Source organism: Centropristis striata, chromosome 13 (assembly GCF_030273125.1).
Source record: "Centropristis striata isolate RG_2023a ecotype Rhode Island chromosome 13, C.striata_1.0, whole genome shotgun sequence".
Classification (NCBI taxonomy): domain Eukaryota; kingdom Metazoa; phylum Chordata; class Actinopteri; order Perciformes; family Serranidae; genus Centropristis; species Centropristis striata.
This window is the reverse complement of record NC_081529.1, coordinates 19,409,778-19,426,680: the sequence shown is the minus strand read 5'-3', so window position 1 is coordinate 19,426,680 and position 16,903 is coordinate 19,409,778. Positions and strand designations below refer to the sequence as shown.

At 34.5% G+C, this 16,903-nt stretch overlaps 2 protein-coding genes across 2 annotated transcripts; both read left to right on the top strand.

Annotated features, from left to right (window-relative positions):
• Positions 1–1,394: 1,394 nt before the first annotated feature.
• tmem220 (transmembrane protein 220) lies at positions 1,395–4,345 on the top strand. Its single transcript, XM_059348473.1, has 6 exons — positions 1,395–1,880; positions 1,982–2,011; positions 2,099–2,159; positions 2,939–3,062; positions 3,615–3,674; positions 3,785–4,345. The coding sequence occupies exons 1-6, from the start codon at positions 1,635–1,637 to the stop codon at positions 3,915–3,917; spliced, it is 654 nt and encodes a 217-aa protein (XP_059204456.1). The 5' UTR covers positions 1,395–1,634; the 3' UTR covers positions 3,918–4,345.
• Positions 4,346–5,030: 685 nt separating this feature from the next.
• On the top strand, positions 5,031–10,224 carry LOC131983553 (protein SCO1 homolog, mitochondrial). Its single transcript, XM_059348282.1, has 7 exons — positions 5,031–5,361; positions 6,518–6,634; positions 8,109–8,199; positions 8,303–8,500; positions 8,591–8,683; positions 9,573–9,688; positions 9,776–10,224. The coding sequence occupies exons 1-7, from the start codon at positions 5,221–5,223 to the stop codon at positions 9,908–9,910; spliced, it is 891 nt and encodes a 296-aa protein (XP_059204265.1). The 5' UTR covers positions 5,031–5,220; the 3' UTR covers positions 9,911–10,224.
• Positions 10,225–16,903: the final 6,679 nt, after the last annotated feature.

The following is a 16,903-nucleotide window of genomic DNA, read 5'->3' as shown; positions in this document are numbered from 1 at the left end:
TTTTGTCCAAAGCGACTTAGAATAGTATATTTAAAAGTATATTTACTCAAGTACTATACTCAAGTACAATTTTAAGGTATGTGTACTTTACTTGAGTATTTACATTTTATGTAACTTTATGCGTCTTCTCCACTACATTTTGAGCCAAATATTGTACTAAGTATTAAGTATTTAAAATTAGACCTATCTTAAGACAACTAAATTGCATAAATGTATCAACAAAAAGAATAATCCAATAATATAATTGGAATATATACATATATATAAGTGTAAATGTTGTAAAGTGAAACCAAACAAAGAGAATGTGCTGCTGGTGGGGATGCAGCCGAGAGAGTGAGAGCAGCGTTGACACTGCATTTTTATCCTTTTAGGAGCGCCTGAACCAGGTGCACATCAACACTAGACAGGGACCGTCACAATATATATATATATATATGTGTGTGTGTGTGTGTGTGTGTGTGTGTGTGTGTATGTGTGTGTGTGTGTGTGACATACATGACAATCTGAGTTGGTCCATTCTGCATAATGAATAGTTTTACTTTTGATACTTTAAGTACATTTTGATGCCAATACTTTTTGTACTGTACAGTGGTGGGAGTAACATATTTCTAAGTAGGGCCTAAGACTAAACAGCAGCTATGTTGTGGAAGACATGCAACCGTTGAAAAGCTTTAAAATGTTGTGTTTTGTTGTTCAAATATTAAGTTTCATCATAGTTACAATAGGGCCAATGTAGATATAATTTGACAATCTTGTCCCACATTGTGCAAAAGCAACACTAAAATAATGTGTATGTGTAAGAGAACTGAAGCATAAACAAAAATAACAAAATAAGTAACGCAAAAATGACTTTCCCTGGTAATTAATTATTTTATCATGCAGTAATTGGAAAGTAATTAAATTTGTTTTTTGAAAGGAGTAACTAGTAATTGTAATTAATCACTAATTATCAGCAACTTGCCCAACACTGGTCATAAATCCCAGAAATGGAGCCTGGAAACATGGAAATAGTTCAATTTGTACAATATGTGGAGACCCATTTTTTCCAATATTAATGACACTTGTGGGCATTTGGAAAAGTGAATATATAAATTCAATTTTATTCCAATTTTTAAAAATAATTTATTATAGAAATTATTATTTTTTTATGATTTGTGTTGTTGTTCCCACTTCAAGCCATGATTGTGCTGATTCGTAAAAACTTTAAATTTACGAAGTTAAAAAGGTTCATTTTGCTTTTAGTTTGTAAGGAAATACCGGAAATTATATCTCTGTCTTGTGGGTACCTTGACGTCACTGCGGTCAAAGAGAGTGTGTGCTCGTTTTGTTGTCCGGCGCAGCCAGAGAGGACAACGTCCAAGATTTAATCCGCAGTAGTTCATTAAAACAGAGCTGTGTGGTGCTTTTTCCTCACTATAAGATAGTTATTTTGGAGTACATATACACATACAATATTTCGGCTACAGGACTGTATCTGTAGGTGTAGTGCTGATAGTTATGCAACCTAAAATTACGAAAAAAAATAACAGCATCCGCCTGTAATATATTTATGTCTAAATCACGTCGAAAAAAGATTGTGTTGGTTAGTGTTTCACTTACGTAGAAGATAATAACATTATTGTGAATTTAAGTGTATGTCTAAATATTTAAGATCAACGTGCAGATATCAAACACACCCCTCACGGTTAAATCACACAATAAGGAACGGGGTGGTGGGTTTGCTTTCTTACATCTGTACGTCCCGTCGACCCGGGCGGGGAAATGAAAGCTTAGAAACAACAATGGGCGAAGTTTGTAAAGAGAAGTCATGGCTTTCTATTATTTGGCGAATCTGCAACGTTTTCATGTCTGTTTTCTTCGCTCTTGCCACATATGTACAGGTGCGCGTTTAATTTTTATATTTTTGTTACATTTTGCTATGTTTTAATGCATTTCCTTTAAATCGTGATCATTAACTATAAATATTGTGTCTTAACTTTAGATTAATGATCCAGACGCAGGGTTATGGATGGTAAGATTGCACTTATCTCTCATATTATTTAGTTTTTTGTGAGTTTTTTTCATGTAATGTGTTATTTATAAGATGTTTCTGTTGCAGGTTGGTTATGGAGTTCCTGCTCTCCTGTGTGCATTCATTGCTCTGAAGCCTCATGTGACAGGTAGGCAGAGAAGTTTGGATCTGGTGTGGTAGTTTTTTAAGTCAATGCATTCTCTTTTAGTGAGACTTAAAACCTTAACAGTTGACCTTGAATACAGTATTTTCCTTATAGCTTCCTTTTTCTGTGACACGTTCCTGTATTTTCCTGTTTTCCACACTAACAGATTGTTGAACTTTGCTGCATGAATGTATTTTTCTCTCATAGCGCCATCAAGCGGCTTTATCATGACATCACAGCTCAGTCAGTGAAGCTACAGTTAACTGTCAACATTTTTTTTCCCTGAAATTTACTATATTATTTTGAAGGGGCTTTCTTGTTTTTTTTTGTACATTAAGTGCATTGAGTTAATTATTTTTATTACTAATATTAACCATAAAATAGAAGTTGAAATCTATATTTAAAAAAATAATACAATAAAATACAGAAAATACACACCATATTGCTGGATGTAAAATTAAGTCAACTTTCTGTTTTCTTATTTAATGTTTAAACATTTTTTTTAAGAAATCGTAAAATAAAAATGTTTTTTAAAAAAAGGTAAAAAGTCTAGCAGGAGAAGTTGCAAAACACTTACTATGATATTAAAGTAGAAAAAAAGCCACATATATATTTATTTAAATACAGATATTTACTGTATATTTGATGTATTTTTAAAGAAGTTGCCTGTAATATAACCAACGGTTGTTGACTGATATTTGATGGTAACTTTGCTGCCAGACTTTTACCATGTTTTTATGATTATGTTATTTACAGTGCATCTTGTGATGTGCTTCCTACAGAGACTTTGCCGTGGCGGCGTGTCGCTGACCTCCACGTGATGGTTTCCAGCGCTGTTGTTGCCATGTTGGGATGGAGACTTTACAAAGAGCGAGTCACAGAGATCTTCCAGCAGGAGGAGGGCAGGTACGCTCCGTTCACTTCACACAGCTGTGGATCAGAAACACTGCAGTCATATAACAAGCTGCAGGATGTGTACGTCAACATTTTCATCGTACATGAAAACATTTAAAGAGAGACTTCCTTTCTTATTATAAAGTCAGGGGAATATTTTGCCCTTTTCTTCCTTACGTAATACCTATTTTTTGTATTTTTTCTAAATAATCTAATTATAGAGCTGGACGATAATGCAAAGTGATCATTTAATTTCTTTCAATGGAATAATATCACTAGTAATAAGTAATTTTTAATGTCTTTGATTTCCACAGGAGTGTATAAAAAAATAGAAATATATTTAAATATCTGCAACAAAGTACATGCATATGCAGACAGATTGATTAGTATTGATGTAAAAAATTTAGATATGCATGTTCAAACAGATTTGTACGTGTGCATATATATTTTATAAACTTTTTTATTTTTATGATTACAATGATTTTTATGAATTCAATTATGTATGTATATATATATATGTATATGTATAAAAATGTGCATTTAATATGTTTTTTCCTCTTTCAGGGAGTTTTCCGGCCTCATGTTGACACTTGTTTGGCTTCTCTTGTGTCGTCGCTCTGGAAGGTAAAATAAAGAGATTTATTTTAAATCTTTATTAAGATAAAACTGATCTCATGCACCTCTCTCATTTTATTCTAATTATTCCTAATCTTTCCTCTGCTCCTCTCTGTCAGGGCTCCAGTCGGGATGCTCAGAGTCTCAACAGCGTTTGCGATCACAGTCTTCCCCTTCGTGGCCTGGATTTATTACTACATCAACAAGGAGCTGAGATCAAACTGGCCTTCTCACTGTAAAACTGCTATTTAGATTTCGACTTCCTGCCTTTTTTTGTCTGATTAAAGATTTATTTTGTTATGATCTTTGACTGAAAATCCTGGACCAAGGATGCTGCTTAATTATAAAACATGTTGTATTAACATTCATTTAATGAAATCACATGACAGCTAAGGTGAAATGAAATGGTGTTATTCTTCCTCCAATGTTTACCTACAAACTGTGCTGAATCAGTATTATAACTCTGTCTTTCTCTTTAAAGTGCAATTTAATGTAAAATGTTAAATTTTGTTTTGTAAAAATAAAAATAATTATATAAAAAATCTCCATTCTACTACAATATTTAAAAACAAAATAGATTTGGAAAAATATACATAAAAAATATTTATACAACGATATGTAACAGTGTAAATAATAAAGCTGATATAGTATCTATGATTGAGTGTAGCGTAGTATAAATCAAAATATACAGTACAAATGCATTATTAATGCCTAAGAAACAGATTATTGCAGAGTTGAAATGAAGTACAATCGATAAATATATATAATAATAATAATAATACATTACATTTTTATAGCGCTTTTAAAGGCACTCAAAGTCGCTTAGCATATATTTGTGTATAAATATACAAACATATATTCAAATTAAGCACAATTATGACACTGACAAGTGTGAATGAGCAGACAATAAAAATAATTATGTTTTACGAATTTTCTTTCTTTATAATGAATAAAGAACAAATATTAAATCAAATATCTGTTCAATAACTTGCAATGTTTTGGTATATTGACAATGACATAATATAATTATTTATTTGATTTTAATGCCGATGAATTGGCTACCTCTTTTTCTAAAGCTTGAAAAAAAACATCAGGATTATTTATTTGTCTAGTATTATTTGTAATTAATGTTGGAGCTCCTTTTTCTTGTCTCTTTTTCAAATTAAAAGTGTCTTGAAAGCCTATTTTGTCTGGGTGTATTATTTCTGCATTACAAAATAATAATAAAAAATTAAAATCAAATAATAAAAGTGATTTATTTTTGTTATCGTTAATATTTTTAGCCTCCAGGGGGCAGTAGAGAGCCCTATCGCTGACAGGGTGATAGAAGAAGATGTAAAACGTCATCTCCTGTGTTTGATAACGGATAAATAGAAACTGATCTGAGAGCAGTCTTTCTAGTTTGGATTTAACCATCCTAACGGAAGGCGAATATTCAAAACTGATCCCAGGACAGCAGTTTATACGCCGTATTTCCCTTTACTTCTTCACGTTTTATAAACTTGTAGTAACCGCTTCCTGGTCGGAGTAGCAGCGGGTCTGTCACGGTCCAAACATGAGTCTTTTATATCACAGCAACGTTAAATTATTACAAAGATGTACCCAGACACAAGCTGTCAGACTGGCACACAGTGTTGTACGGAGAGAAACGGGACTGAAAGACACGCTGTCACCGCGGAGGAGCCACTGCTGCCTGGTAGGTCAAAGCTGTCGGTGTCAGGTGGAGCACCAGACTCCATTCAGGAATCAGGAAAATTAACGTACACATCACGGACACATGCTTCTTAGCCAAAACACGACTTTTGTATCCCACAGTGACATTTTTAAACACGTTAAACTCACCTTGTAACACTCATTTCAATTCTTAAATTCATGTGTTCATTCATATGCTATTTAATACATCTGAGTGTATTTTTTTTATGGCAAAAGTAAGCAACATATTAGACAAAACGTTTCTTTCGGCTAACAAAATACAAGCCGTAATGTCCGTCTGGATCGAAAAAACAATTAATAATTTAGAAAATATATCCAGTTACACCTCCCCTCTTTCTAATGCGGCACTTTCTTAAATTGGGAAAAGTTTCTAAAATAGCTCTGAATTTACAATATTGATGTTATTATTATAAGTTTTACTGTTGGTTGAGGTTCACCTAGCATTCTTTCTACACTTATGCAAGGTAAGGTGAAAAACGTGCCAGAAATGTTTATTTTTGTAATTTTCAATAATGCATTGGGAGAAAAAAAGTTTGAATGGAGTTTGGCATGTCGCCTAGATTATTTTCTTTTTTAGTTGATGTAAAGGTGTTTTATTCTAACCACATAGCTTTTTCCTATGTTTACTTATCAACAACAGTTTGCCTTGTGCTTTTTATGACTGTCTAGATCGAAAAAATACTAAATAATTTATAAAACAGCTCCAGTTACGCCTCCTGTCTCCATCATGCGACACCGCCTTAAATAAGCAAAAGTTTGAATGGAGTTTGGCACAATGCCTGGATTTTTTTTGGATTTGTTAGTTTTATACCCGCTAATGGTTACATATCTTGATGTAAGGTGACAACATAGCTTTTTCCTATGTTTACTCATTAATAGCAATATGTGTCATCCTTTTTATTATTTCTTTATTCACTTTTCTAATGTTTATGTTTTATATATTTGATCTCAACAATTATGTGCAATATTTTGTATAATTTGTTTGTAATTTATTACTGTGTCTTTGGTGAATCTGTACTGTCTTGTTGGTTACATATTGTTTTAAGTTGATTGCAGCAGTTTGCAGCACTGTTGTCCAAGCAAACTTCATCTCAGGGACAATAAATTCTGACTTATTCTACCTCTTATTTTCCTAACAGGTGAATGTGAGTCAGTGGTACACCTGCAGAGCAGCTCAGCGGTTGAATCAACACTCCACAAGAACATTTTCCACAGTACCTCCACCACCTTCAGGGGATAAGACGAAGAAGTCTGGGGTAAGTGGCAAAAGTTTATGGTAAAGTTGCAATCCCTCAGTGTATTAATAACTGACTAATAACGAATTCTGATTTAAGGCATAAATAGAGAGTATTCACATGTCCATACAACGTTTGGAAACATTTTAAGACTGCAGTTCGTAGAGGTATTATTTTTCATGTTGCAGATTGAATAAACACAAACTGCCTTTGATACCTTTGTGTGTCAGTGCATTATTCTGATGTTTGTGATCATATGCAATAAGCTGTCTACAAGGATTTATCTGATATGGGTTTACAAAAACAAATATAATTAAATCAATAAAAATGTATTTGTTTTTTTTAAATCAAATACCCTGATTTTTTTCTGAGATATACACAGGATCCTTTGCACCATGCACTATAAATGTGTTAAGCACACATCACTTAAGTTTCCCATACTGGGATATAGCATTATACCACTATATTGTATGAGTTGTATCAATTTGTTCCCAAGATAAGAAAAGAAAGTTTCCTGATCCCACATCAGGAAAAAATAAAAAATAAAAGTAGAAAATAATATTTATAATGATAATTAAATTAATTGTGTGGAATAATTATTTATATTTATTTATTAAATAAATAAATACATAAAGTTATACTCATGTGATGTAAATTATTTGATGCACTGTTTGCATATTGTTTTTGCTGCAAATGATTAAGATATATACCTTCTGATTTTTTGTTGTTGTTGCATTTTGACCAAATATTAGCGACCAAATACAAAGAAAAAAATCTGAAAAAATGTTTTGGACTGTATTAATTGTTCATTCACCATCAAGAAAAGGGGGTTTGAAGATGTTTAATATTGTTGGCAGTAAATATATCACAAATGGACCAGTTAGAAATGGTCTTCTGTTGTACAAAGGCTCTCCACATGTTGACGTTACTTTTAAGCAAGAAATTGAACCACAATTTGATCCTGATTTGTGCATGTGGAGGTAAAACATAAGCTGCTTCAAGGTGTTTACATTTAAGCAACATTGACATTGTCAAATGTAAAGGTGAGAACTTTAAACACTTCAAGAGCAGAGTATGGAGATTTCCCTTTTAACAGTGTTTTAAAAAATCTCCATCACACATTAATAAAAATAACTGATTATAACAGCCTTTAAAATATCATGAAACATGTAAAATCACCACTTAAACTCAAAGGTTATGTCATTATTTAACACATAGGACCAACACGAAGAGTTGCTATTTGAATATGTAAAACAGCCAGGTTTATTTCTGTACATTTATCTCTAACTTTTTAAATAAGCTCATTTTGATCTCTCATTTAATAAAACCTCATTAGAGTTTGTTAGAGAGGAGAATCTGAACATCTGTCTTCAGGCCGTATGGGAAGAAAAGATTGATTACCACAGTTGAGGAGTGGGAATAAGACAAAGAAGCAGTTGTCCTGAATTGTAAAACTTCCTCTGTGATTTAGTTCTGTCTCTGTTTCCTCTTTAAGCCCGTCACATGGAAATCTTTAGCAGTGACGTTTGCTATCGGAGGCAGTCTGCTCGGAGGGATGAAATATTTCAAGAAAGAAAAGGAAGAATGTGAGTATGAGGAGTATTTTACAAGTTAATGAATCATTGGTTTGATGATCCTCGACCTGAATCTTTAACTGTTTAACTGTTGTGATGGAAATGATCACTGCAGTGATGGAAAAGGAGCGCACCAAGTCGATCGGCCGGCCGGCGCTTGGCGGTCCCTTCTCGCTCGTCGATCACAACAACAAACCGACGAAGAGCGAAGACTTCCTGGGCCAGTGGGTCCTGATCTACTTCGGCTTCACTCACTGCCCTGACATCTGCCCCGACGAGCTGGAGAAGATGATCGAAGTGGTGGATGAAATAGGTGATAAGAGCAGATGACGCGTCACGCATGAGAGAAATGTGCGGCCTTGTATTTAATTTTCCTCAAACCTCATGTTCTTGTTTGTTTCAGACAGAATAAAGTCTCTTCCAAACTTGACGCCTATCCTCATCACTATTGATCCTGACAGAGACACACCAGAGGCCATGGCTGCTTATGTCAAAGGTAATAACAACCCACTTTATTTATTTAAAGCTGTTTTTCAATTCAATTTTTTTTTAAATGCAATCCTGCAAAAACACTTTTTATACACATTTTATGCATGATAGTTGCTATACAAATCAAGTTATTATTTTACAATCTTCTTTCTTCTCTTGAGAAAATCACCTGTCTGAAGCAAAGACGCCTCTATAGGAATAAAGACAGAATAACTAAATGCAAATTAAGACAGTTTTATGATTAATTAAGTGCATTTTTAAAAAAAGAATCAGCTGTAAAAGACTGTATGAATACACACATTATTATTATTATCTGTTGTCTAGAGAAGTTTAATTTCACCAAAGATAAAACACAGTTTATCTATATTTATATCCTATACTTTATCATGGTAATCTGTTTTTAACAAATGAGTAATGTAAAAGATGCATAATTTATATTTTCATTCTAATTATCCCAAAACAGAAGCTAATTAATTTCAGTTCAACCAAAGCTGAAACACAGAGTTTATTTGTATTTGTACACTTTGTTTGTACACAGTTATCTGTTAATAAATGAATAGTGTGAAAAATACATAATTTAGTGGAGTTTTCCCCTCGGAGCACTTTAAAGAAGAATAGCTGTCATATTACAAATGTGGCACATGACTTGATGCATTTATCTTAAGAAAAGTAAACTGAATGCAATTTATGAATAATATTGTCCATTTTCTGGTTAAAAACTAGCCGAGATGTCCTAAACTGGAAAAAAAACTGGATGAATACACAAATAATATTCTGTTTCTAATGAATTCCAGTTCAACCAAAGCTCAAACACAGCGTTTATCTGTATTTATATAAGGAACTTTATCACAGTTTTCTGTTATTATGAAAAAAATGTGTGTTAATGTGTATTCCAGAGTTTTCCCCGAAGCTGATCGGCCTGACGGGGACGTTGGCGCAGGTGGAGCAGGTTTCCAGAGCGTACAGAGTTTATTACAGTCAGGGACCGAAGGACGAAGACAACGACTACATCGTGAGTTAAAACTGCTCCGTTTCTTTACTCATTAAACTTTATTTATTTACTTCATGAAGTCTGACTTCCTCCTCCTGTTGTCTGCAGGTCGACCACACCATCATCATGTACCTGGTGGGACCTGATGGAGAGTTTCTGGAGTATTTTGGACAAAACAAAAAAAACTCAGAGATCAGCAGCTTGATAGCAGCTCACATGAGGAAGTACAAGAAGGGAAAGTGAGAGAGACTCTGTCCTCAGGTGTTAATCACTACTGCCAGCTTCTCCCTCTATTTATTCTCAACATGAAGATCTGTCTGCAGTTACATTCCTTTCAGTGAAGAAATCTTTCTCCATAAATCACACATAATATATACATAACACGCACTGCTGCTGATTCATGGACATAAATTGGAAAAAGACTGAAAAACGTGTCCAGATCAGCTCCAAAGAGCTTAATATCTCTGATTTCTGATGCAAAAAATGAGAAAATACCTGAAGATTACTGTTGTAAATGAAGTGAACATTTGACTTTGTGATAAAAATCCCCAAAACAACTTTGCGTTGAATGTTTTTTGTGTTTGAGAGGCAATAATTGGTTTCTTGCAATATATAAATGAGCTACCTTTGATTTGATTTTTACTAGGAATGTAAAAGCACAACAACTCCAAAGAGCATAATGTTGCAAAATCCCAGAGGATAGTGCTGAAATGAATCACTTAAAACACTTATTTCCAAAATGGTCCTCGATGGAAACAACAAACTTAGACATGTATATATATATAAAAAAAAAACATAGCCAAAGGTTTAAATACAAATCTATGGTAACAAACAACATGGAACATAAACTATTTCTCTGCAACTTCTGCATCATAATTTGAGCTCCTCCTTCAAAAATGAGCCATTAACACCCCAAAAAGCCTCCTTAACTTTTGAGAGAGATATAAATCTAAATGCATTAGTTGCAAATTGTTGATCAAGAATAACTTGCATGAAAGCTTGCAGCATGTGAAAGGTTTTAAGATGTGAGACTGGAGACTCCCAGTGGTCGTAGGAGAAAAGAAATGACAGCACACTGCACCAGCTTTCACCTGGACACTTTAACTCTTCCTGAAACCTGAAAATAATTTGACTATTGCTGAATTTTTTTTATCTTTGGAGACATAATAGTGACTTAAAAAACCTAATAACACGTAAGAACAGTGCAGCTTCTAAAGAAAATGTGTATGATTGCTATGGAAGCACATATCTGCCAGTCTGTTAAGAGTTTCTCATTATAATGACTCACATTGGCAGAAAAAGGCTGCTACAACGCCAAAAAGGCAAAATGCACTCCAGTGCTAAATTTGTTTGTGTTGTAATATCATTCATATGATTTCTTTTGTGACTCTGAGCTCATGATGGGGCAGGTGGTAGTTGCAAGTGATGCACAATTCATGGTTCTCCTCCTGGAGCATCATGTTAGTGATAGTGATATGATAAGATGTATTATAATCTTTTTCGTGCAGATTTGTGTTCAAACTTTTCATTTTCTGCAACAATCTCTTTCTGCTGAACTGAATTATTCATTTGTTGTGTTTCCTGCAGGTTTATTTACTTAATGATGTTTGACATCAGCAGGTTTTACCAACTATTACAAGACCTGAGTATGTTTTCACACATGGATAACTGCATTCAGATGAAAAAAAGAGCAAAATGCAGAATGTTGTAAGTGATGCACAATTCATGGTTCTGCTAGAGCATCGTGTTTTATGGGCAGATAGATTTGTTTGTGACTTTTCCGTGCATATTTGTGCACAAAGTTCTTGTTTTTCTGCAGAAATCTTTTTTTGCTGGACTGAATAATGAATGCATGGCGCTGCTCTTTGAGCTTATTAGTGTTGACAGGAAGACTGAGCTGGCCCATAATGAGTAATTGCTTTCAGACGGAGGTTAACCACAGATTGATAATATCATTAAGAGGCTCGATGTTTGCTGCAGCAGGCTGGTGAATTCCAGTAATACTTTAATAATCTGTCATCATTAATATTTAAGAGCTGCACTCAGAGAAGTATTACATTTATTCTAACTTGAAATTGCGAACCAGCCGGTATCGATTTATTAATATCTTCTCCGCCTGCGCACCTGTCGCGTTCCTCCTTTAGGAATGGGATTAGAAAAGCAAACACAGCAGTTATTCTGCTCTCAGCAGCCAGACAGAGAGACCGCAGTCACGAGGAGGCTCAGAGGGGAACACATTGATTTCTGGATTGATAGGTTATTTAAAAAGTAAAACCTTTTATGTCTCTCCTAAGACTTTATTCTACTGAATTATAAACATTTCACTCAAAAAGGCCTGTTTCTGACCAATTAAATAAAGACAAATTAAACCCTGATTCCAAAATGTTCAGACACTGAAACATGAATAAAATGGTAAGAGTGCGATCATTTGCTCAACCCTTTATGACATAAACTTCATTGAAAACTGGACAAAACAATATATTTAATGCTCAAACTGATCAACTTTATTTTTTATTTTGAACTCGCTCTGCAGATGTGGAATGTAACTAACTACATTTACTAAAGTACTGTACTTGATTTTGAAATTTGAGGCGAGTTTTTCCATTTTATGTAACTTTATACTTATACTTCACTACATTTTAGAGGTAAATATTGTACTTTTTACTCCACTACATTTAGCTGCCAGCTTTAGTTACTTTTCAGGTCGAGATTTAACATGAAAAACATGATAAATTTAAAGTGATTAGACATTTTATTAATTAAAACAGCATATTAAGTATTTAAAATGAGCCCTAGCTTTACACAATTAAAGCTTTTAAAACAAATTATACAAATAATATAATAATATATTTAGAATATATAAAACAATGTGAGTGCGTCCATTCTGCAGAACTAGAACTTTTACTTTGGTACATTTTGATGTTTTGTTATGAATGCAGGATTTTTAGTGGGGAATTCTGCAGTGTGGATTTAGTACTTTTACTACAGTAAGGGATCTGAATACTTTTTAGTATTTATTGAGGATATTTCAATATTTACACATCTATTCATGTGCAAAATTCTCAAGAATTAAAAGTTAATTGCTCTTTGAAAGGGTTTACTCGCATTATAATCCTATTATATTATCATTACATCAGAGACAGATATTGATCTTAATATTCCAATAATGTGGTTATTGCAATAATTTCTGGGACAATATATAAATAGTTATCCTGACGGGCCTCGTGGTGATTAATAATATTTTTGAAAATCCTGTTTTTGCTTTGTTTTGCTTTAGTTAATATAGCAAAAGGCAATCAGCTAGTGGAAAAACAAACCTGTCACAGGCCATATTTTGTCCTTTGTTGTAGCTCAAAAACTGACATCCATAGAAAAGTTTTGTCTCTTTGTGAACTGGAGCATCTCAAGTTTATTCCAGACATTCTGATCCAGTAAAGTTAGGCACAATTCTAGATGAAAATATGATAAATCCCTGTTTTTGTTCTCTTTGGAGCCATCCTGTAGGGGGCTGAGACTCAAATACGTAAGTGAGATATACTTCTTTGTTTCGGAGGAGGTTTTACATTTTTTGTTAGAAAGATATATAAGATATCGTGGTTTTATTGAGGTTTGAGAATAATGCATTGCAATAGTCAAGACAGGATAAGATAAAGGCGCCTTCATGTCTCCAGTTGACCTTATAAAGTGTAATTCTTGCAGTATTTCTAATCTAGATGGAATAGCTTCTTAAAGGCTCCTCCAGAATTGCACAGTGACCCAGATTTACAGCTTCAAAAGAGAAGAAGAGATGTTTATATTTTCCTTCTCATACAAAACACCTTTCAGTCACAGCTTTTGTTTTGTACTTGTGAACCTAAACTGCAACAACCATGAAAGCGAGAATTAAACTGCATTTAGATTGACAGCAGGACTGATGTTTGAGGCTTTCAGGGTTCCACCGACACCTCCCACAGCCGGCCGCAGCGTGGGCCGATCAATCCTGACGTCAATCCACATTTAGTTTAGCTCTTTCTTTTTGCTCTTTTTACATTTTACTCACTGTGGCCTTATATTTCACTGCAGTATATATAATTTATATAAAATAAACAAGACCTGCAGCTCTGTGGAATAAGCACAATCATGGCTAGAAGTGGGAACGACTCAAACAAGTCTTTGTGCAGAAAAACACAATTAGTATGGCATAATAATTAGAAAAGGAAACATGCAAGTTAAATTTCTCTGATACATAACTTAAATAAAATGGAATTTATATATAAACACCTTTCTAAGTACCCACAATTGTCAGGAATATTGGAAAAAAAATTGGACAGTTGAATTATTTGCATGTTTCCAGCTTCTCCTGTCCTCTCCTCTCTGCTCTGTGTAAACAGATTTTCAGTGAATATTTGTCACGTGACTGTTGGTCTCAGCAGAATCAATCATCTCTTCAGTGTCTCTGAGGAGCAGAATTTAATGTTTTTAACAGGATCTGGTTAGTGGAAACGCTTTATTTTAAATGACACGTAGAATAAAGAGATTCTGACAGAAATATCAACATTTTAAGCTTCATTTGGTCATTATTTAGAACGGAGACCTTTAGTAACCTATGATCCGTTCAAGGACTGTTGGAAAGTTTTTTTTACAGTTTCTTTCTATGATAAACAGTGTATTTTTGAAATTGTCAAAAGAAAACATATGTTTCAATTCTGGGTTGAATTGAGGGGTTAAACCTTGTCCGATAAAGCAGCCTATTAGCGATAAAATTCAATATAAATGTTTCTAAAATGCATTTATTTATTGATTCAAACAGACATGATGAGATGTATTTTGGATTTTTCTCCTGACTTTGGTGTGCAGTAGCTTTACTCGGGGCCGGTCCTTGTCTCTCCTGTTGACCCCCTAATCCACTGCAGATGCACCCGTCGTCAGATCTATTTTTCCCCCCGGGGGGTTTGAGGCCACGGCCTTTCTCCCACACTACCAGCTGATGAGGGATTTTCTCCCTGCTTCTTCTCTTTCTTGTCCGCTGACCCCTGAATTCACGTCCCGTGGCCTCGTCGCAGTCGACCGTCCACACAAACATTTGTCATCGTGTCGAGACATGACAGAGGGCTCGGCGTACTGTAAGTCTGCCAGCCCGGGCCGTGCTCGTCTGTCCAGAGCCAATTATAATCGCAGCTGTTGCCAGACCTTCAAGTGACATTAAGAGGCTATTAAATCAGCACCAATTAGACTGTCTGTGATGCACTGCCAGACTAAATGCCCATATTGTACAGCGCTTTCCCTCCAGAATAGCACATAACATCCTCTGCTCGGAGGAGGAATTGCAAAAATTGCAGTCAGCAAACTGAAAGAAAGGTAGTTTTCTGTGTGCAAAAGTCAATAATTCTCAATTTATGTACTTTTAGTTTCAGTTTAGCTGTTGGAAAAGTGCTTTTTAAGTGCAAAAACAAGCTGCAGAGAAGAAAAGTAAACGAGAAGGACATTCTGAAAGCAAAGACCTCAGCTGAGGCCATGCCCTGCTGCAAAATATTGACAAAAGTATAGAAATAATTTGTGTATCCGCTCCAAAATGTATTGGGTTCCTTCTTTGCCCATGCTCCAACCATCTACCAAGTTTCATTGAAATGTGGCCAAAAGTTTTGCCGTAATCCTTCTGAACTCCTTGGCAGAGACAATTAATGTCAAATAACTAATAACAAAAGGATGCATGCAAAGTAAATCAGTGTGATATTAATGGTGCAGAGATGTCTGCAGGAGTTTTTGCATCAGGATATAGTGGTTTGACTGAGGCTTGAGAATGAGGCATTTTTTTTCAATGTCTTCAGTGGATACGACAAAGTTAAATTCTTGCAGCATTTATTATCAAGATGGAATAGTTTTGTTTTTTTTAATAGTTCCCACTTCCCACTGAATTGAACAAACAAAAAGTTGGAGAGCTTGCAAGAGACGGATCTTTCAAATATTCAGCAGAGGATAAAATATCTTGATTTTCAGCTCCTAAGTTATAAAAACACTGATTCTACAAGTCTCATAATGCAACATAATAAGAGTCTTCTGTTGGGGCCAGGTTAAACTATTTCATACAAGGTGTTATCATACCTTATCATGAGGCAAAAGTGTGTTGTGACAAGCAGCCCTTAAACCTTTAGACCTTCTCTTTATCTTATTGTCAAAACCTTTGCTTTTGAATCTCAAAGTTTTGCTTCTGAATCCCAAAGTTTAGGTTTCTTTTGAGCTGTATCTCGTGAAAGACGTCTCCTACCATAAAATATCCTACGTGAACTTAAAAACTTCCTCTCCCATTTACGTAACAGTGGATGTAGACAAACTGTCACTCGGGTAGAGACATGTCATACATCTTTCAGTGTAGGTCTCGCCCACGAGATTCAGCTCAGCAGCAAAGAAAACATTTTTTCAAAGAGTTTTGTTTGTAAATCTAGAAGTTTAGTTTGAAAATCTAAAAGTTTTGTTTAAAAAAAGTGTTTGTTTTTTTTATCCTAATATTTTGATTTTCAAATGTATTTTAATTGCAAGGAGTTTAGTTTGAAAATCTAGGAGTTTAGTTTGAAAATCCAGGAGTTTAGTTTGAAAGTCCATGATTTTAGTTAATCTAGGAGTGTAGTCTTAAAATCCAGAAGTTTAGTTTGAAAATCTAAAAGTTTAGTTTGAAAATCCAAATGTTTTGTTTCAAAATCTAAAAGTTTTGTTTAAAATCCAAAAGTTTAGTTTGAAAATCCAAAAGTTTTGTATCAAAATCTAAAATTTTTGTATCAAAAGTTTTTAATCCTCAATGATACATCTTTTGATTTTTAAGTGTTCTTTAATTGCAATTGTCGATAAAATTGTTCTTAAATCTCAAAGCTTTTCTGCATAAAAAACACATCCCACAATGCTTCACCCTTCACTAAGTTCCATGAAAATCAGCAAGAAACAACAACACAACCTCTTTAATAACACACTTCAAACAGACATTAACGGACAGAGGAAGAAGAATATAAAGCCAAATATGCATTTATAATAACACATTGAGAAAGGTCTTTACCAGAGCCCGGCCTGATTCTGGAATGTGCTAAATGTTGCCCGGCTGCTTCGAGACTAAAACCCAAACAGTCCTGTGTGATCAACTCGGCTCTCCAGACAGCCAATGCCAGAATTTCAGCGATGCCCTAACAGACCTAATCTTCCCTGATCCCAGAAAATGAGGCGAGCCGTGTCGGAGCCGTAAGCCTTCTAAGCTGCCGTCCTTAGCATTCA

Bases quoted from the DNA above. Each gene is read 5' to 3' on its own strand.
- tmem220 (XM_059348473.1), top strand. From the start codon at position 1,635: ATGTCTAAATATTTAAGATCAACGTGCAGATATCAAACACACCCCTCA. The intron at 1,881-1,981 runs GTGCGCGTTTAA...TCTTAACTTTAG, and splicing joins CTCTTGCCACATATGTACAG to ATTAATGATCCAGACGCAGG. The intron at 2,160-2,938 runs GTAGGCAGAGAA...TGCTTCCTACAG, and splicing joins TCTGAAGCCTCATGTGACAG to AGACTTTGCCGTGGCGGCGT.
- LOC131983553 (XM_059348282.1), top strand. From the start codon at position 5,221: ATGAGTCTTTTATATCACAGCAACGTTAAATTATTACAAAGATGTACC. The intron at 5,362-6,517 runs GTAGGTCAAAGC...TTTTCCTAACAG, and splicing joins GGAGGAGCCACTGCTGCCTG to GTGAATGTGAGTCAGTGGTA. The intron at 8,684-9,572 runs GTAATAACAACC...TGTGTATTCCAG, and splicing joins CATGGCTGCTTATGTCAAAG to AGTTTTCCCCGAAGCTGATC.